The following is a 24,727-nucleotide window of genomic DNA, read 5'->3' as shown; positions in this document are numbered from 1 at the left end:
TATTTCCTAGGGAAATCCTAATTTTGTCATGTCCCACATGATTGTCCGACTTATTTTAACCAGGGGTTGGAACCAAAATTATTTTCCAATCATTTTTTTCTGAACAGCACCCTTATTAGTGCACCCTTATTAGTGCACCATTAGCACGTTTTTGGTTCCGTTCCACTGTTTCGACCAGCAAAATACAGTTCTGAACTGGTTCGAACCAAAACAAGTTTCCGTTTATATAGTTCCTTTCTGTTCCTTTTAAAACCTTTGAAATCAATTTTCTTTTAACATTAAATTACTTCACCAATCACTGCGAATAGAACAGCTTTCTATGGTGGGGGCAAGCTATAGTTATTTATATGAATTGGACAGACAAGTGTAGGGCGCGAGATGAGACTGACATTTTGCGGGTGCAGAGACAGGGAGAGAGGGTGGAGGAGGAAGCTTGGCTTGAAATGCATCTTCTTATGACGTGCATTATCTGAATTAGGCCCACAAAATTATACCTACGGAAGAGCTGCTTCTATGAAGGAACTTTGAATGTCTCTGAACTTCCGAGAGTTAGCTTAACGCTGGACCAGAGCTAGCTAGATTGAAATTACACCCTATTTTCACCCACTCAAAAGACAGCCAAAAGTTTGTTGAATTCCCAATGTGTTATCCCTCTGCTTTCAACCATCTAGAAGCACAACCAAATTCCAATGGAAAATATATATGATTTTTGGATTAGTTGTCACCTAAGTGTGTTATCACTGCGCTTTCAACCATTTAAAAGCACACCAAAGTTCAAATGGGAATACAATGTCAGATATTTAGTTTATTTAAATACAACAACTTAATGTGTTATCACTGTGCTTGATCTAATAGCACAACCAAATAACCTGGATTGCAGTTAGTTGAGGTTACGTTAAAGTACATGGTGCAAGTGATCAATGCCGTTTGAGATTTTGTGCAGATTATTATAGCAATTGTGAAGATTTCCACAGACCTGAGACCCTGAATGCTTTCTACGATTACATAAGAATACATTTATTGTTACAGTAACCTCAAAATGTGTCCATGGATGTGTTACTAATTTTATGGTTGAAATACCGTTACATTAGTTTGTAAGATAGCCTTAACATTAGGCTATTTACTGTCTTGTAAAAGTAATATTGAATTGTGTTTGGTTGACATCTCAACTCAATTTAAAGGAGGTGTACGGTATCTACTGCTTGGATAGTTCCATCTGAGCCACTGGCTTAATCCTATTCTTTAACATCTCAACCAAAAATAAAAGTTAAAGAATAGGATTAAATCAAATCAAACTGTATTTAAAATTAGCTCCTATTTAAAATGTGGTCCTATTCTTTAACTTTGATTTTTGATTGAGATGTGAATCCAACATATCAATCAATCAAATTTTTATAAAGCCCTTTTTACATCAGCCAATGTCACAAAGTGCTATACAGGGTCAAATAATAATAATCACAGTGGTTGTGATTATTCAGCACCTCAGGAGTAAATGTCAGTTGGCTTTTCATAGCCGATCATTCAGTTAGAGACAGCAGGTGGGTAGAGAGAGAGTCGAAAATAGCAGGTCCAGGACAAGGTAGCACGTCCGGTGAACAGGTCAGGGTTCCATAGCCGCAGGCAGAACACTTGAAACTGGAGCAGCAGCACGACCAGGTAGACTGGGGACAGCAAGGAGCCATCAGGCCAGGTAGTCCTGAGGCATGATCCTAGGGCTCAGGTCCTCCGAGAGAAGAGAGAAAGAGAGAGAGAATTAAAGGGAGCATACTTAAATTCACACAGGACACTGGATAAGACAGGAGAAATACTCCAGATATAACAGACTGACCCAAGCCCCCCGACACATAAACTATTGCAGCATAAATAATGGAGGCCAAGACAGGAGGGGTGGGGAGACACTGTGGCCACGTCCGACGATACCCCTGGACAGGGCCAACCAAGTAGGATATAACCCCACCCACTTTTCCAAAGCACAACCCCCACACCACTAGAGGGATATCTTCAAACCACCAACTTACTACCCTGAGACAAGGCTGAGTATAGCCCACGAAGTTCTCCCCCACGGCACGAACCCGAGGGGGGCGCCAACCCGGACAGGAAGATCACGTCAGTGACTCAACCCACTCAAGTGACGCACCCCTCCTAGGGACAGCATGGAAGAGCACCAGTAAGCCAGTGACTCAGCCCCCTTAAATAGGGTTAGAGGCAGAGAATCCCAAGTTAATAGGATTTTTACCGTATTGTAAAAGTGATATGGAATTGTGTTTGGTTGTCAACTCAACCAAATATCAACTTTCGAAGGAGATATATCTTCTGCATGGATAGCTCCATCTGTGCCACTGAGTCTGGCTTTAATTCCAGTCTGTCTACAAATTAATAATTTTTATTTTGAATTCACGTCTCCATTTCAACCAAAAAGCGAAGTTAAAGAATAAGACTAAATCAAATCAAAGCAAACTTGAAATACAGTTTGATTTGATTTAATCATATTCGTTAACTTGTATTTTTTGTTTGAGATGGAGACGTGAATCCAACATATTTATTATTAACTTGTAGATTCCATTTGAAAGGCCTAAATAGCATCATTGATGATGTATGATTGATAAAGTAGGGTTCCATTTCATTTGCTCTGTTGAACCAACAGTACTCTTTGGAATGACTTCGATCGCAACAGTGAATCTATTAAGTAGAGATTTCTCCCAATTTTTTGTCATGATAGTACAGTACATTGGTAATAGTCAGTGACAAATATCAAAGCTAAGCAGCACTGGGCTTGGTTAAAACTCTGGATGGGAGACCAAATGAATAGATGTAGATAGATCAAATCTCCAGTAAGAGGTGAATATCTGATGTTTGAAATGTACAAATTCAACATATTTTATACAAGGTTTGTCTATGTTGAAAATTGGTTATGATGACATAATCCTATGGTTGAAATTTGACCCTCAAAACAACAGTTTACGACGTTGATGACTTTCTTTGAATCCAATATATTTTCCACGTAGATTCCACATCACAATACGTTGACAAATGACAATGAAACAACGTTAATTTAACCAGTTTGTTCCCAGTGGGTAGTTACAGTGCATTCGGAAAGTATTCAGACCCTATCCCTTTTTCCACATTTTGTTACGTTACAGCCTTATTCTAAAATAGATTAAATAAAAACATGTCTTCGTTAATCTACATACAATAACCCATAATGACAAAGCAAAAACAGGTTTTTAGATATTTTTTACAAATGTATTAAAAATAAAAACCAGAAATACCTTGTTTATATAACTGTTCAGACCCTTTGCTATGAGACTGGAAGTTCAGCTCAGGTGCATCCTGTTTCCATTGATCATCCCTAAAACTTAATTTGAGTCCACAATTGATTGGACATGATTTGGAAAGACACACACCTGTCTATATAAGGTCCCACAGTTGAAAGTGCATGTCAGAGCAAAAACCAAGCCATGAGGTCGAAGGAATTATCCGTAGAGCTCCGAGACAGGGTTGTGTTGAGGCACAGATCTGGGGAAGGGTACCAAAACATTTCCGCAGCATTGAAGGTCCCCAAGAATGCAGTGGCCTCCATCATTCTTAAATGGAAGACGTTTGTAACCACAAAGTCTCTTCCTAGAGTTGGCTGCCCTGCGAAACTGAGGAAACTGAGCAATCGAGGGAGAAGGGCCTTGGTCAGGGAGGTGACCAAGAGCCCGATGGTCACTCTGACAGAGCTCTAAAGTTCCTCTGTGGAGATGGGAGAACCTTCCAGAAGGACAACCATCTCTGCAGCACTCCTCCAATCAGGCCTTTATGGTAGAGTGGCCAGATGGAAGCCACTCCTCAATAAAAGGCACATGACAGCCCACTTGGAGCCTACAGCCCGCTTGGAGTGCCAAAATGCACCTAAATGACTCTCAGACCATGAGAAACAAGATTCTCAGGTCTGATGAAACCAAGATTGAACTCTTGGGCCTGAAAGCCAAGCGTCACGTTTGGAGGAAACCTGTCACCATCCCTACGGTGAAGCATGGTGGTGGTAGCATCATGCTGTGGGGATGTTTTTCAGCGGCAGGGACTGGGAGACTAGTCAGGATCGAGGGAAAGATGAATGGAGCAAAGTACAGAGAGGCCCTTGATGAACGCATGCTCCAGTGCTCTCAGGAGCTCAGACTGGGGCGACGGTTCACCTTCCAACAGGACAACGACCCTAAGCACACAGTCAAGACAACTCATGAGTTGCTTCGGAACAAGTCTCTGAATGTCCTTGAGTGGCCCAGCCAGAGCCCGGACTTGAACCCGATCGAACATCTCTGGAGAGACCTGAAAATAGCTGTGCAGCGACGCTCCCCATCCAGCCTGACAGAGCTTGAAAGGATCTGTAGAGAAGAATGGTAGAAACTCCCCAAATACAGTTGTGCCAAGCTTGTAGCATCATACACAAGAAGACTCGAAGGCTGTATTCGCTGCCAAAGGTGCTTCAACAAAGTACTGTGTAAAGGTTTTAAATACTATGTAAATGTGATATTTCAGTTTTTAATACATTTGCAAAAATATAGAAAAAAAACAGGCTGAGTCAGTCCACCCACATACACTCGCACCCCTTCCACCTCACCAGTCTGTCTGCCACTCGGTTAGAATTGCAGCACACTGACAGACACTGAAGTGGCTATGTGTCTCTATCTGTAGCGAACACAACAGGGAGGGCAGGGTGACAAAAAATTCCATGTCACAACGGTGCAAGAGAGAAAGAGAGAGATGTAATAGAAACAGAAGGTTTTGTTGTGTCTTATTTTGTGAGCTGCAAGTCTGGTCTGGAGCGGACTGCGTTTCATCCTCCGCCTGTCAGTTCTCATGGAATTTTCCCCAAGCCTGCGCCAATATAACTTTAAGCATTTTTCCAAACTCTATTTAGCAAGCCAGGGAGCTCGTAGAGAGATGAGCTCTGCTGCTCAACCTCTCCCACAGAAGTTCCATATGGACGACACGTGGAGTGAGATCTGCCAGAAGCAGCTGGTAGCACTTTAGGAGTTCAGGCTCCCTACAATTTCATTCTAAATGCATAATACACCTGCTGTTTATATTCCCTGTTCAGATCTGCTACAAGCCAATATAAAGTACATGTCAAAATGCAGTGATAATCAAGTAATGATTGGGATCATTAGCACATGCTGCAGGGTCTGTGAAGCTGGTATAAAATGCTGTCATTGTTATGAAGTATGAAGAGCTCAGAAGCAGAATACTTTAGCAGTGAAGTGAAAAGGTTTTCATCTGAATGCTGTGCTACATTAAATGAATATAACCAGCCACATTTTAATCTGTTCTAGTGGTTTATATGATTATAACCGTGAGTTATTTGGGTGTTGAAGATACTTGCTTTCTATTGTAAAGGATCTGTACTATGTTACACATTTAACTGTATGTGTGGCAGCTCATGGGCTTGGCCGTGTACAACAGCATCACCCTGGACATCCGCTTCCCTCCCTGTGTCTACAAGAAGCTTCTGACCCCGCCCGTGGTGCCGTGTGACCCCGATACCCCCGTTGGCATGGCGACCCTCATCCTGGACGACCTGCAGCAGGTCATGCCTGTATGTACACGACACAAGCTGTGACTCAGCTCTCTTAGTTACCCTCTCTCACTGGCATTCTTTCCCATTACACTGCACTCTTCTCGTAAGGATCACAAGTACAATAATATTGTTTGCAGTGGTAATAAACCATGGGAAAGTAACATTTGTTTACTTGCAAAGTACTCTGCTTTTCAATAATAATAATGTACAGAATCAAAAGAGTGGATGTGATGCTTATGAGAGTACTGCCCTGTTTTAGAAAGGTTTACATTGTCTCTGGTTTAGTGTTGACCTGTTTATGAATATGGCCCACTGGGCAAACACTGGTTGAATCAATGTTGTTTCTACGTCGTTTCAATGAAGTGACGTTAAACCAACATGGAATAGACGTTGAATTGATGTCTGTGCCTAGTGGGGGATGTATGGTTGCTAGACTAAGATGTTATATAGACTGTGTTAGTTAAAAAGACTGTGTTAGAATTAACTGCAATATGGCATTGTTCCTACTTATAGCTAAATGTACAGGAATACATGCAATATGCATAAATAATGTATTTGTAATGATGTGAGTCAAGGGGTCTAAGGAAATGCTCGTGCATCACAGGCGTGTGAAATAATCAACCAGGCTCACATTCCATACAGTCCCAGAGTCTCACCCTGCCACCAGTCTTGTTATAACAGTATGGCTGCAGCCAAGGTGAGATGAGACTGAGCTGCAGCCAGGTCTCAGAGGTGCCGATACAACCATCATCACCTCACACCCCGGTAAAAGCTGCCATAGATGTCACACACAGGAGCCCAACACTGCTGATTAAGATCTCCTGGTGATGGCAGCTTTTTTTTATTGAACAGGAAGATTCAAGGATGCCAGGCTAGCTGTAGTTTGTTAGCTGTCTAGGAGGAGAGATGGAGAGGAGAGATACAGTTCACGTGGCATGACATGCTTCTCTTTAGATTTTTTGATGAACTCCCAAATTAATATTCTGCAATTGCCATCAAAGTTATGCTTTGTTGTTATAATATTTCCTTATATAATCCTGTAGTTCCTCATAATATGTTGATTTTTCATTCGCTAGTCAGTGATTGAAGCCTTGACATTTTCCAATATTCACCAGCAGAGGGCTGTCAAGCCCAACTTTTGCGCATCACCGCTTGCATGTTTGAACTCCACAAACTCAAAAGAACAAACCAAATCTATAGTAATCATATAAAAATGTTGTATGCACATACAATGCATTACTGTCACTAAGACTAGTATTTACCTGCTTTTGGTGTAATTGTATAGCTTTTTATGCAGTATGCATCTCATTGCGCTGCGTTTTGTCGAGTCAGCCTTGCTGAGGCCAGATGTTGTTTTTTTACTGGGCAGCTGGCCTTCTCTTTGCTTACATAACGGCCTCTGGGCGTTTATTTGCTCCCTGTTGAATACTTTTTCCTAAATTGGTGGAGGACAGGGAAAAAACTACTGCAAGTTCTTTAAAAAGACATGCTAATAGTGCCCAGCACTGACGTCAAACACATGCAATTGTTCTTCAAATGATTTTGCATTGTAAAATGTACTTCATTTTATGAGGTGTGGATTGGAAAAGCATAATCGCAGTGATGTCATGTAAAATACATACAGCATACAATGGTTATTTTGTTTCCTCAATACGTTTTATAGATTGTGTAGTGGGAAAGGCTTTACATGATTTTCTTGTTGTTTTGTCTTACAATGCCATTACAGTAATTCAGTAAAGGAAATTCAGTCATTAGATATCAATAATAAAATGAAGTCAGATTTTCCTCCATGAAACGTTCTATGAACATAGTGTACTGTGCTGCATAGGGCAGACGTTCCCACCGTGGCAACTTTCAAATGGCAATTTGTTTTCCTCTTAGGTTTTTTTCTATTAGTCCTTCACAGATTTAAAGGAGACATATACTTCATAAAGACTGGTTGCAATCTACAGTACCAGTCAAAAGTTTGGACAAACCTACTCATTCAAGGGTTTTTCTTTATTTGTACTATTTTTTACATTGTAGAATAATAGTGACGACATCAAAACTATGAAATAACACATATGGAATCATGTAGTAACCAAAGAAGTGTTAAACAAATCAAAATAGATTTTAGATTCTTCAAAATAGCCACCCGTTGCCTTGAAGACAGCTTTGCACACTCATGGCATTTTTTCAACCAGCTTCATCTGGAATGCTTTTCCAACAGTCTTGAAGGAGTTCCCACATATGCTGACATCTTGTTGGCTGCTTTTCCTTCACTCTGCGGTCAAACTCATTCCAAACGATCTCAATTGGATTGAGGTCGGGTGATTGTGGGGGCCAGGTCATCTGATGCAGCACTCCATCACTGTCCTTCTTGGTCAAATAGCCCTTACACAGCCTGGAGGTGTATTGTGTAATTGTCCTGTTGAAAAACAAATTATAGTCCCACTAAGCACAAACCAGATGGGATGGCGTATTGCTGCAGAATGCTGTGGTAGTCATGTTGGTTAAGTGTGCCTTGTATTCTAAATAAATCACAGACAGTGTCACCAGCAAAGCACCCCCACACCATAACACCTCCTATTCCATTCCTCAGAGTGGGAAACACCTACTCTGCGTCTCATTTGGTCTCAGATTTCTACCGACCTAATGTCTATTGCTTGTGTTTCTTGGCCCAAGCAAGTCTCTTCTTTTTATTGCAGTCCTTTAGTAGTGGTTTATTTGCAACAATTCGACCATGAAGACCTGATTCACGCAGTCCCCTTTGAACAGTTGATGTTGAGATGTGTCTGTTACGTGAACTCTGTGAAGCATTTATTTGGGCTGCAATTTCTGAGGCTGATAACTAATGAACTTATCCTCTGCAGCAGAGATAACTCTGGGTCTTCCTTTCCTGTGGTGTACCTCATGCGAGCCAGTTTCATCATAGCACTTGATGGTTTTTGCGACTGCACTTGAAGAAACGTTCAAAGCTCTTGAAATGTTCCGGATTGACTGACCTTCATGTCTTAAAGTAGATGGACTGTCATTTCTCTTTGCTTATTTGAGCTGTTCTTGCCATAATATGGACTTGGTCTTTTACCAAATAGGGCTATCTTCTGTATACCAACCCTACCTTGTCACAACACAACTGATTGGCTCCAAAAAAATCCACAAATTAACTTTTAACAATACTTTTTTTGGTTACTACATGATTCCATATGTGTTATTTCATAGTTTTGATGTCTTCAATATTATTCTACAATGTAGAAAATAGTAAAAATAAAGAAAACCCTGGAATGAGTAGGTTTGTCCAAACTTTTGACTGGTGCTGTATATAAAAAGCATTGCTTATAGATTTAGTCTTGTGTTTCAGGATCTTGCTCATGGGCTGGCAGAACTTCTCAGCTATGAAGGCAACGTGGAGGAGGACTTCTGCACAACCTTTCAGGTTGGGAAAACACATTCATTCTTGTTCACAATAACACCTGTGAAACATAATGTCTTTGACTTCACAATAATCAATACTGTTACAGCACAAGGGAAGCACTCCACTAATGTGATGATCATTTTAGGTGTCGCAGGAAGAACTAGGTGTGATCAAGTCCTACAATCTGAAACCAGGAGGAGATAAGATTCCTGTTACCAACCAGAACAGGAAGGGTAAGTGAGGAGTAGACAGACTGCCAAACACCAGAGGAAAGACAACTGTCCTGCAGTAGCATGTGATATCTAACAGTGCCTTTCAGACTATGTGGCATTTGTTTGTTCTCTCATAGTTGAATGATTGTTTGATTATTCTTGTCTTTGCAGAGTATGTCCAGCTGTACGTAGATTTCCTGCTGAATAAGTCCATTTACAGGCAGTTTGCTGCCTTCTTCTATGGCTTCCACAGTGTGTGTGCCTCCGACGCTTTGTTGGTAAGAATATCAAGACTTTTACTATCAAAGGGAATAAATTAATTCTAATTGGTGTGACCAACTGTAGAAAAACGTTATGAATTCCAACTGTCATTATAGGTTTTTGGATAAAGTATATCACTATCACAGAGAATTCAGAGGACATCATTTCAGTGCCAGCTGGTCCTGTTTGAAGTGTCAGAAGTCAATAGTTTAGTCAACTCCTATAGAACGCTTTCTGATTAGGCAGCATCGTGATCATGAGGCCCGGAGAGGCAACGAGGAGTGCAGGATTGGAAGCTCAACTGTGAGTGCGTGCATGTGTGTGAGTGAGTCTACTGTTCCTCGCTGCCTGTTCACAGAGGCTCCCCACCCCCTCTCTTGGCACAGGCCTCCTAACGGGGGTGTTTGTGTGTGTGTGTGTGCTCTGTCTCCACTTAGTGACCAGGGCTCATTGGGCCAAAAGGGGGAGGCTCGTATGAGTGGCCTATTTAAAGAGTACGTAGGGAACCACAGTGGCAGGGTTGACGTCCACCATGAATATCAATCAGACAGACCACAAATCTGCTGTATTCATGCAGAACCAGCCCAGCTTTAGGGTTAGATTTGCATGGTTTAACATGAGAGGATCTGGATCACTCTGGTCGTTGTCAGTTGGTTTCCCAATAGTTATTTAACTGTTGCTAGGCTCTGTGAGCCCTGTGAGTATCCTCACTGATCTGCTGACAGAAACCTATCAGCGTACTGTGTAACTAACAAGGAGTGAAATACAGGTAACTGCCAAAATAAAGGAAACACCACCATAAGGTGTCTTAATAGGGCATTGGGCCACCACGAGCCAGAAAAGCTTCACTGCACCTTGGAATAGATTAGTACAAAAAAAATAAAATAATAATAAATGTATGAAATGTATGCATTCACTACTGTAAGTCGCTCTGGATAAGAGCGTCTGCTAAATGACTAAAATGTAAAAATGTAAAATGTAATTCTACAAGGGTTTGGAACTCTATTGGAAGGATGAGACACCATTCTTCCATGAGAAATTCCATCATTTGGTTTTTTGTTGATGGTGGTGGAAAACGCTGTCTCAGGTGCCCCTCCAGAATCTTCCATAAGTGTTCAATTGGGATGAGATCTGGTGACTGAGACGGGCATGACATATGGCTTACATCGGCCATGGCATATGGCTCAGCAAAAAAATAAACATCCCTTTTTCAGGACCCTGTCTTTCAAAAATAATTCGTAAAAATCCAAATAACTTCACAGATCTTCATTGTAAAGGGTTAAAACACTGTTTCCCATGCTGCTTGTTCAATGAACCATAAACAATTAATGAACATGCACCCTTGGAACGGTCGTTAAGACACTAACAGTTTACAGACAGTAGGCAATTAAGGTCACAGTTATGAAAACTTAGGACGCTAAAGAGGCCTTTCTACTGACTCTGAAAAACACCTAAATAAAAATGCCGAGGGTCCCTGCTCATCTGCTTGAACGTGCCTTAGGCATGCTGCAAGGAGGCATGAGGACTGCAGATGTGGCCAGGGAAATAAATTGCAATGTCCGTACTGTGAGACGCCCAAGACAGCGCTATAGGGAGACATGACGGACAGCTGATCGTCCTCGCAGTGGCAGACCACGTGTAACAACAACAGGATCGGTACGTCCGAACATCACACCTGCGGGACAGGTATAGGATGGCAACAACAACTGCCCGAGTTACACCAGGAAGGCACAATCCCTCCATCAGTGCTCAGGCAGTCCGCAATAGGCTGAGAGAAGTTGGACTGAGGGCTTGTAGGCCTGTTGTAAGGCAGGTCCTCACCAGAAATCACCAGCAACAACGTCGATCTGTGGGCACAAACCCACCATCGCTAGACTGGCAAAAAGTGCTCTTCACTGACGAGTCGCGGTTTTGTCTCACCAGGGGTGATTCGTGGTCGGATTCGTGTTTATCGTCGAAGGAATGAGCGTTACACCGAGGCCTGTACTCTGGAGCGGGATCGATTTGGAGGTGGAGGGTCCGTCATGGTCTGGGGCGGTGTGTCACAGCATCATCGGACTGAGCTTGTTGTCATTGCAGGCAATCTCAATGCTGTGCGTTACAGGGAAGACATCTTCCCTCATGCCGTACCCTTCCTGCAGGCTCATCTTGTCATGACCCTCCAGCATGACAATGCCACCAGCCATACTGCTCATTCTGTGTGTGATTTCCTGCAAGACAAGAATGTCAGTGTTCTGCCATGGCCAGCGAAGAGCCCGGATCTCAATCTCATTGAGCACGTCTGGGACCTGTTGGATCGTAGGGTGAGGACTAGGGCCATTTCCCCCATAAATGTCCGGAAACTTTGCATGTGCCTTGGTGGAAGAGTGGGGTAAAATCTCACAGCAAGAACTGGCAAATCTGGTGCAGTCCATGAGGAGGAGATGCACTGCAGTACTTAATGCAGCTGGTGGCCACACCAGTTACTGACTGTTATTTTTGATTTTAACCCCCGCTTTGTTCAGGGACACATTATTCAATTTCTGTTAGTCACATGTCTGTGGAACTTGTTCAGTTTATGCCTCAGTTGTTGAATCTTGTTATGTTCATACAAATATTTACAAATGTTAAGTTTGCTGAAAATAAATGAGAGGACGTCTCTTTTTTTGCCTGGTTTATATGGGTTTTTTTACCCCTTTTTCTCCCCAATTTTGTGGTATCCAATTAGTAGTTACACTCTTGTCTCATCGCTGAAAATCCCGTACGGACTCGGGAGAGGCGATGGTCGAGAGCCATGCGTCCTCCGAAACACGACCCAACCAAACTGCACTGCTTTTGTTTCACTCATTTACTGAAGTGTTTCCATTATTTTGGCAGTTACCTGTACTACCTCAACCATCCTTAATAGGCAAACCATGGTCCATATCTGGACCCAGAACAGCGTCAATATGGAACGAAGGTGACATATGCACAATTAAGACATGCAAAAATGTTAAGAATTGCAGGAAATAAGTTTTAAAACAAACATTTTCTTTCCACCCTATGGTAAAATGTGTAGAATTGCAGAAAATTTGCTTTAAAACTGCAACATTTCTCTCCACCAACAAGAGGTGTGTGTTTGTCGTGGACAGTGCCTGAGTTGGGGTAGGGGTTTATTAATACACTGATAAATGGCAATGTACATCTGGACCTTTGCCGCCTAGGAAATGTGTGTGAACTGACCCTTTCCAATAGTATTTGAGAACCCCTGGACAACACCAAGTAATCAATCAATTAAAGTTGACAAGATTGAAATAGACTGGGGTACTGCAATTAACTGTGTGTAGTGAACTGTCAGATAAGCTGACAGCAGTGAGCTCAGGGATCTGTCTGGGCAAGGATTCTGCTGTACCAGCAAAAACAAATATTTGACTGTTCAATTATCTGTTTGGTGTACGTGTCAGTGAATGCCAGAGTTGGTATTTACTGTACGCCACAACCTAACCGACCCCACCACAAACCACAGTCAAACATTAATTAGCCTAACTGCTTTTCCCTTTGCAGCAAATGTAGCATGCTGATTCATCCTTTTTGGATACTGTAGATAGAAAAGAAACACAAAAATAGAAATGTAGTATGCATGTACCAGCAATATCATTTTCAACAGGATCAACCCCTACAAAAATATCCATAAATTATAATCCGTATAATAATTCACATTTCCTGTTGCTACTGGATTATTTCCCTGCTGCAGCAAACTGGGTCAAATTAATATCCTACATTTGTATTAGTCCACTCAGTTCTTGCAAATCAGGAGATTTTCCCTCTTTGCTTTCCAAGGCAGTGCATGCGCCTATAAGCAGGCTCGTACTATACATGTATGTTCATGCTGGTCAATGATAGTGTGACAGTGGGATAGAAGCATGTAATGTACATGTAGGAAAAGTCAGCTATAGCCCCCCCACATAGCCCCACGCCAGCAAAAGCAATCGTCTTTCAAACCAGCTCATTGTGACAGTTGCGCAACAGTTGTCTACGCTCTCATTGGTTATGCAACTCTGCTTTGACAGTTATAACTCACCAGCTGCCTGGTGGGGTGAGGGAAGAGGGGGTGTGGCAGACAAGGTTTGAACCGTCCCAGATTCTTCAGTAACTCTATATCCCAGCTGGAACTTGCCATTGGCTTGTCTTGCTTTAACTAGTCAATGGGTTGTATTTCTGTTTGCACTCCGTGGACACGGTGAAACTCTGATGCTGTGAGGTGGTTGTGTAGACCGTGCACTGCCTGACACAGACGTCTGGGTGTGTTTTGATAAGGTGGAGTCACAGATATGAAGAGTGCATGGGAGTGAATGTGGTCAAGGACCGAGTGATACAGAGAAAATATGCAACTATGTCAAATAGGGTTTGCAAAATGAGGCCAAATGTATCAAGTTAGCAACAGATTGGATACTGTATCTGATAAATACAGTTTAGGCAGTGTGTGACACAATGATCCATACATATGGCACGCTGATCATGCACCCCATTCCCTTACTATGACACTGTACCATAGTCATTGATGGTTCTGTTTAAGTGCACATTTTGTGCAGCACTAGTGCAATGAACAGGGATTCATGATTCAGACTACCATGATCGTAACTAATTGTCTTGTGTCATGCAGTAGGTTAGTTTTAATGGGCAACTCCACTTCCTGATTTTTTTGGGTTCATTAAGAAATGCTAGCGATTAGCTTCAGCCGGCTGGTGTGTGACTGTGGCAAAGTCGGTTTGACTTTGGATAACCTAGCTCTGGGGCTAGTTAGGGTCCGTCAACACAATGTAAATGAGACAATATTTTCATGTTGCACACCTTTTAGTTTTCTCATGAAATGCTTTCAATATTTGTATTTGAATTTCTACAATGTATAATTGGTTTGAGGTTTTTAAGTCATTGAAATTTGGAGCTATTGGAATTTTTACGTATTGTCCAATGTTAATTGTGTAATTTTACAGATAGTCGCAAACCAGCCCTACCGGGATATCCAAAGTCAACCCAAATTTACCACAAGCATTACAATCGGGTTGCGTGCAGCTGTAGTCCGAATTGGTGATTACTTGTGTGCTGCCAGCTGTGGTTATGTGGGTAGGATTGAAACAAACTCAAATTTACGCTAGGATGCAGTAATGAATACAAGTGTTACAAAACTCAGTTTTTGATTAGAGTGACTGACCAAAATGATCCTACTTCCACTTTGTAGTCAATTTTGACAGTAGAATAAATATTTCTGACACATATTGTTGCCACGTAGGCTGTTTTCTAAATGAGAAGTTGCTCTTTAATGGACAAAATTCCATCCCATTGGGCACATACTAGTTGAATCAACGTTGTTTCCACGTCATTTCAATTAAATTATGTTGAACCAATGTGAAATAGACATTGAATTGATGTCTGTGCCTAGTAGGATGGTAGTGATTAGTGATTGGTTGGCTTGTGAAATCCTGTAGTTTCACTGGAATCCCAGGTGTCCTGTATTTTCATATCCTGTAGTTTTACTTGTCAGACTACCATGATATTGATTCCATGTCTTGTCCCTCTTGTTTTAGTTGCTGAGGCCAGAGGAGGTGGAGATCCTGGTGTGTGGCAGTCCCAACCTGGACATGAGCTCTCTGCAGAAGGCAGCCCAGTACGAGGGCTACAGCAAGACTGACCCCACCATCAGGTACTGTAAACCCATCATCATATCATTCATTTTGTAAAAAGGTTTGATATTAAAGCCATTATCCTGAGTTTCTAAATGACCATTGAACAGTAGGAAATATCCCAGATGGTGAATTTTACGCAGGGATGAGCACTGACCTCAACCCCATCGAACACCTTTGGGATGAATTGTAGCGCCGACCGCGAGCTAGGCCTTCCATTCAGCCACAAGAGCATTAGTGAGGTCGGGCACGGATGTTGGGCGATTAGGCCTAGCTCGCAGTCGGCGTTCCAATTCATCCTAAAGATGTTCAATGGGGTTGAGGTCAGGGCTCTGTGCAGGCCAGTCAAGTTCTTACACGTCGATCTGGACAAACCATTTCTGTATGGACCTCGCTTTGTGCATGGGGGCATTGTCATGCTGAAACAGGAAAGGGCCTTCCTCAAATTGTTGGCACAAAGTTGGAGGCACAGAATCGTCTAGAATGTCATTGTATGCTGTAGCGTTAAGATTTCCCTTCTCTGGAACTAAGGGGCCTAGCACAAACCATGAAAAATAGCCCCAGACCATTTTTGCTCCTCCACCGAACTTTACACTTGGCACTATGCATTCGGGCAGGTAGCGTTTTCCTGGCAACCGACAAACCCAGATTCGTCCATCAGACTGCCAGATGGTGAAGCATGATTCATCACTCCAGAAAATGTGTTTCTACTGCTCCAGAGTCCAATGGCGGTGAGCTTTACACCACTCCAGCTAACGCTTGGCATTGCGCATGGTGACCTTAGGCTTGTGTGTGGTTGCTCGGCCATGGAAACCCATTTTATGAAGCTCCTGACGAACAGTTATTGTGCTGACGTTGCTTCCAGAGGCAGTTTGTAACTCGCTAGTGAGTGTTGCAACTGAGGACAGACTATTTTTACGCGCTACGCCCTTCAGCACTCGGCGGTCCCGTTCTGTGACCTTGTGTGGTCTATCACTTTGTGGCTGAGCCGTTGTTGCTCCTAGCCGTTTCCACTTCACAATAACAGCACTTACAGTTGACCGGGGCAGCTCTAGTAGTGCAGAAATTTGACAAACTGACTTGTTGGAAAGGAGGCATCCTATGACGGTGCCATGTTGAAAGTCACTGAGCTCTTCTGTAAAGCCTTTCTACTGTTTTTTTATGGAGATTGCGTGGCTGTGTACTCGATTTTATACACCTGTCAGCAACGGGTGTTTCTGAAATAGCCGAATCCACTTATTTGAAGGGGTGTTCACATACTTTTGTGTATATATAGGGTATACACTGCATTCGGAAAGTATTCAGACCCCTTGACTTTTTCCACATTTATTACGTTAAACCTTATTCTAAAATTGATTCAATATTTATTTTTTCTCATCAATCTATACACAATACCCCATAATGACAAAGCGAAGACAGGTTCTTAGACATTTTTGAAAATGTATTCAAAATTAATAACATAAATACCTTATTTACGTAGGTATTCAGATTCTTTGCTATGAGACTCGAAATTGAGCTCAGGTGCATCCTGTTTCCATTGATCATGTTTCTACAACTTGATTGGAGTCCACGTATGGTAAATTCAATTGATTGGACATGATTTGGAAAGGGAAACACCTGTCTATATAAGGTCCCACAGTTGACAGTGCATGTCAGAGCAAAAACCAAGCAATGAGGTTGAAAGGAATTGTCCGTAGACCTCCGAGACAGGACTGTGTCGAGGCACAGATCTGGGAAGGGTACTAAAATATGTCTGCAACATTGAAGGTCCCCAAGAACGCAGTGGCCTGCATCATTCTTCAATGGAAGAAGTTTGCAACCACCAAGACTCTTTTGAGAGCTGGCCACTTGGCCAAACTGAGCAATCGGGGGAGAAGGGCCTTGGTCAGGAAGGTGACCAAGAATCCGTATACTGAACAAAAATATAAACGCAACATGCAACAATGTCAACGATTTTACTGAGTTATATGAGGAAATTGTTCAATAAAAATAAATAAATTAGGATTTGACACGACTGGGCAGGGGCGCAGCCATGGGTGGGTCTGGGAGGGCATAGGCCCACCCACTTGGGAGCCAGGCCCACCCACTGGGAACCAGGCCCAGCCAATCAGAATGAATTTTTCCACACAAAAGACCTTTATTACAGACAGAAATACTCCTCAGTTTCATCAGCTGTCTGGGTGGCTGGTCTCAGACGATCCCGCAGGTGAAAAAGACGGATGTGGAAGCCCTTGGCTGGCATGGTAACACGTGGTCTGCGGTTGTGAGGCCAGTTAGACATACTGCCAAGTTCTCTAAAAAGACATTAGAGGTGGCTTATGGTATAGAATGTATTATTTATTATTTTCTGGCAACAGTTCTGGTGGACAGTCCTGCAGTCAGCATGCCAATTGTACGCTCACTCAAAACTTGAGACACCTGGGCATTGTTTGTCTGACAAAACTGTACATTTTAGAGTGCCCTTTTATTGTCCCCAGCACAAGGTGCACCTGTGTAATGATTATGCTGTTTAACTTCTCTAGGGCCAGTGGGACGATTTCGTCCCACCTACGTAAACAGCCAGTGGAATCCCGTGGCGCGTTATTCAAATACCTTAGAAATGCTATTACTTCAATTTCTCAAACATATGACTATTTTACACCATTTTAAAGACAAGACTCTCGTTAATCTAACCACACTGTCCGATTTCAAAAAGGCTTTACAACGAAAGCAAAACATTAGATTATGTCAGCAGAGTACCCAGCCAGAAATAATCAGACACCCATTTTTCAAGCTAGCATATAATGTCACATAAACCCAAACCACAGCTAAATGCAGCACTAACCTTTGATCTTCATCAGATGACAATCTTAGGACATTATGTTATACAATACATGCATGTTTTGTTCAATCAAGTTCATATTTGTATCAAAAAACAGCTTTTTACATTAGCATGTGACGTTCAGAACTAGCATACCCCCCGCAAACTTCCGGTGAATTTACTAAATTACTCACGATAAACGTTCACAAAAAACATAACAATTATTTGAAGAATTATAGATACAGAACTCCTCTATGCACTCACTATGTCCGATTTTAAAATAGCTTTTCGGTGAAAGCACATTTTGCAATATTCTAAGTAGATAGCCCGGCATCACAGGGCTAGCTATTTAGACACCCACCAAGTTTAGCACTCACCAAAGTCAGATTTACTATAAGAAAAATTTTATTACCTTTGCTGTTCTTCGTCAGAATGCACTCCCAGGACTTCTACTTCAATAACAAATGTTGGTTTGGTTCAAAATAATCCATAGTTATATCCAAATAGCGGCGTTATGTTCATGCGTTCAAGACACTATCCGAAGTGTAAAGAAGGGTGACGCGCACGACGCGTTTCGTGACAAAAAAATTCTAAATATTCCATTACCGTACTTCGAAGCATGTCAACCGCTGTTTAAAATCAATTTTTATGCCATTTTTCTCGTAAAAAAGCGATAATATTCCGACCGGGAATCTGTGTTTTAGTACAAAGAGAGAGAAAATAAAAACATGGGGTCGCCTCGTGCACGCGCCTCAGTCTGATTGGCCTCTGATAGACCACTTACCAAAGGCGCTAATGTTTTTCAGCCAGGGGCTGGAATTACATCATTCAGCTTTTTCCCGGGTTCTGAGAGCCTATGGGAGCCGTAGGAAGTGTCACGTTACAGCAAAGATCCTCAGTTTTCAATAAAGAGAATCAAGAAGAACAAGAACTTGTCAGACAGGCCACTTCCTGTAAGGAATCTTCTCAGGTTTTTGCCTGCCATATGAGTTCTGTTATACTCACAGACACCATTCAAACAGTTTTAGAAACTTTAGGGTGTTTTCTATCCAAAGCCAATAATTATATGCATATTCTAGTTTCTGGGCAGTAGTAATAACCAGATTAAACCGGGTACTTTTTTTATCCGGCCGTGTAAATACTGCCCCCTAGCCCTAACAGGTTAATCAGCTTACTGATATACCACACCTGCCAGGTGGATGGATTGTCATTGCAAAGGAGAAATACTCACTAACAGGGATTTAAACAAATTTGTGCACAAAATTAGAAATAAGCTTTTTGTGAGTATGGAACATTTCTGGGATCTTTTTTTAAGCTCATGAAACATGATGCTAACACTTCACATGTTGCATTTATATTTTTATTAAGTATATATATATATATATATATATATATATATATATATATATATATATATATATACAGTTGAAGTCGGAAGTTTACATACACTTAGGTTGGAGTCATTAAAACTCAATTTTCAACCACTCCACACATTTCTTGTTAACAAACTATAGTTTTGGCAAGTCGGTTAGGACATCTACTTTGTGGATGACACAAGTAATTTTTCCAACAATTGTTTACAGACAGATTATTTCACTTTTAATTAATTGTATCACAATTCCAGTGGGTCAGAAGTTTACATACACTAAGTTGACTGTGCCTTTAAACAGCTTGGAAAATTCCAGAAAATGATGTCATGGCTTTAGAAGCTTCTGATAGGCTAATTGACATCATTTGAGTCAATTGGAGGTGTACCTGTTGATGTATTTCAATTCCTACCTTCAAACTCAGTGCCTCTTTGCTTGATATCATTGGAAAATCAAAATAAATCAGCCAAGACCTCAGAAGAACAATTGTAGACCTCCGCTAGTCTGGTTCATCCTTGGAAGCAATTTCCAAACGCCTGAAGGTACCACGTTCATCTGTACAAACAATAGTACGCAAGTATAAACACCATGGGACCACGCAGCCGTCATACCACTCAGGAAAGAGACACGTTCTGTCTCCTAGAGATGAACGTACTTTGGTGCGAAAAGTTCAAATCAATCCCAGAACAACAGCAAAGGACCTTGTGAAGATGCTGGAGGAAACAGGTACAAAAGTATCTATATCCACAGTAAAACAAGTCCTAGATCGATATAACCTGAAAGGCCGCTCAGCAAGGAAGAAGCCACTGCTCCAAAACCGCCATAAAAAAGCCAGACTACGGTTTGCAACTGTGGGACTGGTGGGGGTGGGGTCTCAGATGGTTAAGGGGCAGCTCTTGGGGAACTGTGGGGGGAGGAGATCTTGGAGGGCTGGTGGCCTGGTGGTTGGGAGCTTGGGCCGGTGTTTGATGGATTGCTGGTTCGGGTCCCCGTTTTTGACCTTGTGGGAGATCTGTCGACGTGCCCTTGAGAAGGGCGTTGACCCTGGTTGCTTCTGTGTGTCGATCTGGATGATCTGTTAGATGTCTAATGTGATGTAGTTGTTGAGCGGCTTCACTGCAAGTATTTAGGATTTTTTAAATATTCAATGAAAAAAATATTTTAAAAAAATGCTTTCTGTAGGTAATGCATCTAATGAGTTAAATTGTCTGTCTCTGTGGTCAGGGCATTCTGGGATGTGGTGCTGGCCTTCCCTCTGGAGCTCCAGAAGAAGCTGCTGCATTTCTCAACAGGAAGTGACCGTGTCCCTGTGGGAGGAATGGCCGACCTCAACTTCAAAATCTCCAAGATTGATGCATCCACCGACTGGTGAGATACTGCAGATGTCCTCACTGTGTTCTTTCTTATTAATTGTAAACATTTTGAAAAGTACTAAAAGCAGACCACCTTTAATCAGTTGCTATTGTCACATTTGATTTATATCGAACAGCAACTTTGAACAAACGTGAATTCATCATTTACCTTTTCTTCCTCTCCAGGTTGCCTATATCTCACACATGTTTCAACCAGATCTGCCTGCCAACATACAAAAATAAAAAAGAACTGAAGCAGAAGTTAACTATTGCCATTTCAAACGCAGAAGGGTTTGGACTGGAGTGAACTCTGATCTACAAACCACAATGGTGAAACTGTCATTTATCTTGTTTTGTGGTCAGTAGGGTGTGTACATTTGGATATGCTCAGACATGCTATTGGTATACCAGTAAGCTCTCCGCTTCAAATGTTTTTAGCAATTAACTTAACCAGTCTGTTTGTATAGAAATATGAGTGAAACGTTATATTACAGGTAAAGCTTTCAGAGCACTTGTGTTTGTGCTCTAAATACCTTTGCCTTTTGGAAATGGAAATGGACATGGAAAAGGTTCTGCCCAGTCCAGTAACAATGAAGTAGTTTATTAAGATAAGGGATTGAATGTAAATTAGATCCGGGCTGTTTTGGACTGTGATAAAATATCTAGACAGTCTGTCAGTACTGAGGTGTAGGTTCTTAGTGACAGAGCCCATCTCTCTTCCTGAACACAGTATCTGTACTCTCTGTCTTTGACGAAGGCCTTTTCAGGCTTAAGATTGAACTCATTCTGAGACTGTTGGTAAATTATGAACACAGAGATTGTCTCATTGGTATTTATACTAATATATTTTGTTGTCAGAGGTCTCAGTGGTTTTAAAACATTTGGAAGAAGTTCCTGTTGTGTTATTTGTGAGCAGACTTTTTAGACGATCCTTTCAGGATGTTTTAATGTTAGAGCCTGAAAGGGAATCAAGCTTCAGTAGAGTTGTATCATGTTACAGTAGTTGTGCTGGTTTATGACCATTGTTAATGTGAGAACTTTGGGTATACCTCTTTTGCTCCCCAATTGTCGGTAATGCCTCTCGATACAGATTACGTCTTATGGATACGCTTGGTACATTTGGCATATTGCATGAAATGTTTACAAAACACCAATAGGATCATGATTGATATCAAGGCAAATAAGAGTTCTATGGACCTCACACACCTGCAGGTTAGAATGATGAAACGGGTGTATGAACTGTACAGTGTCGGGAACTATATAATTTAATGCGGTTGTAAAGGGATGTCTATTGTCAAGTGACACCTCTTGTGTTGTAGTAGTTAGCTCACTCTCAGGATGTCCACATTTCATGTACTGTACGACTCTTCTGAAATTATGATCTTGATAAGAAATATAAGGTATTTGTTAACGCAGTGGAAAGGTAAACTGCTTTATTATTTAAAAATAGTGATAGTGCATGGGTGACGGAGAGAATGCAAAATGGTGCAGTTTGAGGCCATGGTGCGGAAAGGGATGCGGGTGCTGGAGATGGGGGTGTGTGCTAGTGGGTCTGGGCAGGGGTGAAGTTGTGGATTTTTGTATGTCGTCGTTTGTATGTGTATATTTTGTATTGTTTATCAAATAAAATAAAATATTTTAAAAAAGGTATTTGTTAAAACCGATCCGTTATGTAAGTGTCACTCCTGTTTCATTTAGCGTCATAGTAACCAAGTTTACCAGGCTTAGAAGATCTTGCCTTAGATTTAGGCCTCCCTCATCACTCTCTCCTCAGAGAATGGACACTTACAGTACAGAAAGACTACCTGTGCTTCTGTCACAGGAGCAAGCTGTTATTTTGATTTATGGGCCCATGTCAGCTGTTTATAGTTCTCCCCAACAGTGAGAAAGTGAAGTTGAAATGCATACCACCAACTGTCATGTAATGGAAGTTGTTTAAAATATCAGCTTTGTCTTAGACTAGACTGGACTATACTAACATAGTAAACAAATCTGGGACACTCAAATTAGTTAGATATTTTATGTTTGGTATGGTTACATGAGACAACTGCTACTCTAACTTCCGCGATGCATACAAAGCCCTCCCCCGCCCTCCCTTCGGCAAATCTGACCATGACTCCATGTTGCTCCCATCCTATAGGCAGAAACTAAAACAGGAAACACCCGTGCTCAGGTCTATCGAATGCTGGTCTGACCAATCGGATTTCACACTTCAAGATTGCTTAGATCACGTGGACTGGGATATGTTCCGGGTCGCCTCAAACAATAACATTGATGTATATGCTGACTCAGTGAGCAAGTTTATTAGCAAGTGCATCGGAGATGTTGTACCCACTGTGACTATTAAAACCTTCCCTAATCAGAAACTGTGGATTGATGGCAGCATTCGTGCAAAACTGAAAGCGCAAACCACCGCTTTTATTCATGGCAATGCGACTGGAAACATGACCGAATACAAACAGTGTAGTTATTCCCTCCGCAAGGCAATCAAACAAGCAAAGCGTAAGTATAGAGACAAAGTAGAGTCGCAATTCAATGGCTCAAACACGAGACGTATGTGGCAGGGTCCACAGTCAATCACGGATTACAAAAAGAAAACCAGCTCCTTCGCGGACATTGATGTCTTGCTCCCAGATAAATTAAACAACTTCTTTACTCGCTTTGAGGTTAATACAGTGCCACGAACACAGCCTGCTACCAAAGCCTGTGGGCTCTCCTTCACCGTGGCCAACGTGAGTAAAACATCTAAACGTGTTAACCCTCGCAAGGCTGCCCGGCAAAGACGGCATCCCTAGCCGCGTCCTCAGAGCATGCACAAACCAGCTGGCTGGTGTGTTTACGGACATATTCAATCAATCCCTATCCCGGTCTGCTGTCCCCACATGCTTCAAGATGGCCACCATTGTTCCTGTTCCCAAGAAAGCTAAGGTAACTGAACTAAATGACTATTGCCCCGTAGCACTCACTTCTGTCATCGTGAAGTGCTTTGAGAGAGTAGTCAAGGATCATATCACCTCCACCCTACCTGATACCCTAGAACCACTCCAATTTGCTTACCACCCCAATAGGTCCACAGACGATGCAATCACACTGCACACTGCCCTATCCTATCTGGACAAGAGGAATACCTATGTAAGAATGCTCTTCATTGACTACAGCTGAGCATTCAACACCATAGTACCCTCCAAACTCATCATTAAGCTGGCCCTGGGTCTCAACCCCAACCTGTACAATTGGGTCCTGGACTTCCTGATGGGCCGCCCCCAGGTGGTGAAGGTAGGAAACAACATCTCCACCCCGCTGATCCTCAACACTGGGGCCCCACAAGGGTGCGTTCTCAGCCCTGTACTGTACTCCCTGTTCACCCATAACTGTGTGGCCATGCACTCCTCCAACTCAATCGTTAAGATTGCAGACAACATTTCAGTGGTAGGCTTGAATACCAACAACGATGAGATGGCCTACAAGGAGGAGGTGAGGGCCCTCGGAGTGTGGTGTCAGGAAAATGACTCTCACTCAACGTCAACAAAACAAAGGAGATGATTGTGGACTTCAGGAAAGAGCAGAGGGAGCCCCCCCCCCTCCCCCCAATCCACATCAACGGGGTTTGGTTAAGTAGGAGGCTGAAGAAATTTGGCTTGTCACCTAAAACACTAACTTTTACAGATGCACAATCGAGAGCATCCTGTCGGGCTGTATCACCACCTGGTACGGCAAAAGCACCGCCCTCAACCGCAATGCTCTCCAAAGTGTAGTGTGGTCTGCACAACGCATCACTGGGGGCAAACTACCTGCCCTCCAGGACACCTACAGCACCTGATGTCACAGGAAGGCCAAAAGATCATCAAGGACAACAACCCCGTGAGCCACTGCCTGTTCACCCCGCAATCATCCAGAAGGCGAGGTCAGTAGAGGTGCATCAAAGCTGGGACCGAGAGACAGAAAAACAGCTTCTATCTCAAGGTCATCAGACTGTTAAACAGCCATCACTAGCATAGAGAGGCTGCTGCCAACATACAGACTCAAATCTCTGGTCACTTTAAGAAATGTATTTAGTAAAGGTATCACTAGTCACTTTAAAAAACGCCACTTTAATAATGTTTACATATCCTACATTACTCATCTCATATGTATATACTGTA

At 42.3% G+C, this 24,727-nt stretch overlaps 1 protein-coding gene across 1 annotated transcript in view; it reads left to right on the top strand.

Annotated features, from left to right (window-relative positions):
* The window catches only part of hecd2 (Probable E3 ubiquitin-protein ligase HECTD2), a 43,998-nt gene extending 21,765 nt beyond the window's left edge, over positions 1 to 22,233 (top strand). Inside the window, exons 15-21 of the mRNA XM_014178907.2 lie at positions 5,420 to 5,578; positions 8,901 to 8,975; positions 9,100 to 9,187; positions 9,338 to 9,444; positions 14,971 to 15,086; positions 20,458 to 20,601; positions 20,772 to 22,233. Coding sequence (XP_014034382.1) covers positions 5,420 to 5,578; positions 8,901 to 8,975; positions 9,100 to 9,187; positions 9,338 to 9,444; positions 14,971 to 15,086; positions 20,458 to 20,601; positions 20,772 to 20,892 — 810 coding nt within the window. The 3' untranslated portion in view covers positions 20,893 to 22,233. The remainder of the gene's footprint in view (positions 1 to 5,419; positions 5,579 to 8,900; positions 8,976 to 9,099; positions 9,188 to 9,337; positions 9,445 to 14,970; positions 15,087 to 20,457; positions 20,602 to 20,771) is intronic.
* Positions 22,234 to 24,727: the final 2,494 nt, after the last annotated feature.

Source organism: Salmo salar, chromosome ssa28 (assembly GCF_905237065.1).
Source record: "Salmo salar chromosome ssa28, Ssal_v3.1, whole genome shotgun sequence".
In the NCBI taxonomy this organism is placed as follows: domain Eukaryota; kingdom Metazoa; phylum Chordata; class Actinopteri; order Salmoniformes; family Salmonidae; genus Salmo; species Salmo salar.
Note: the sequence above shows the minus strand (reverse complement) of the source record. Positions and strands in the feature narration are given on the sequence as shown.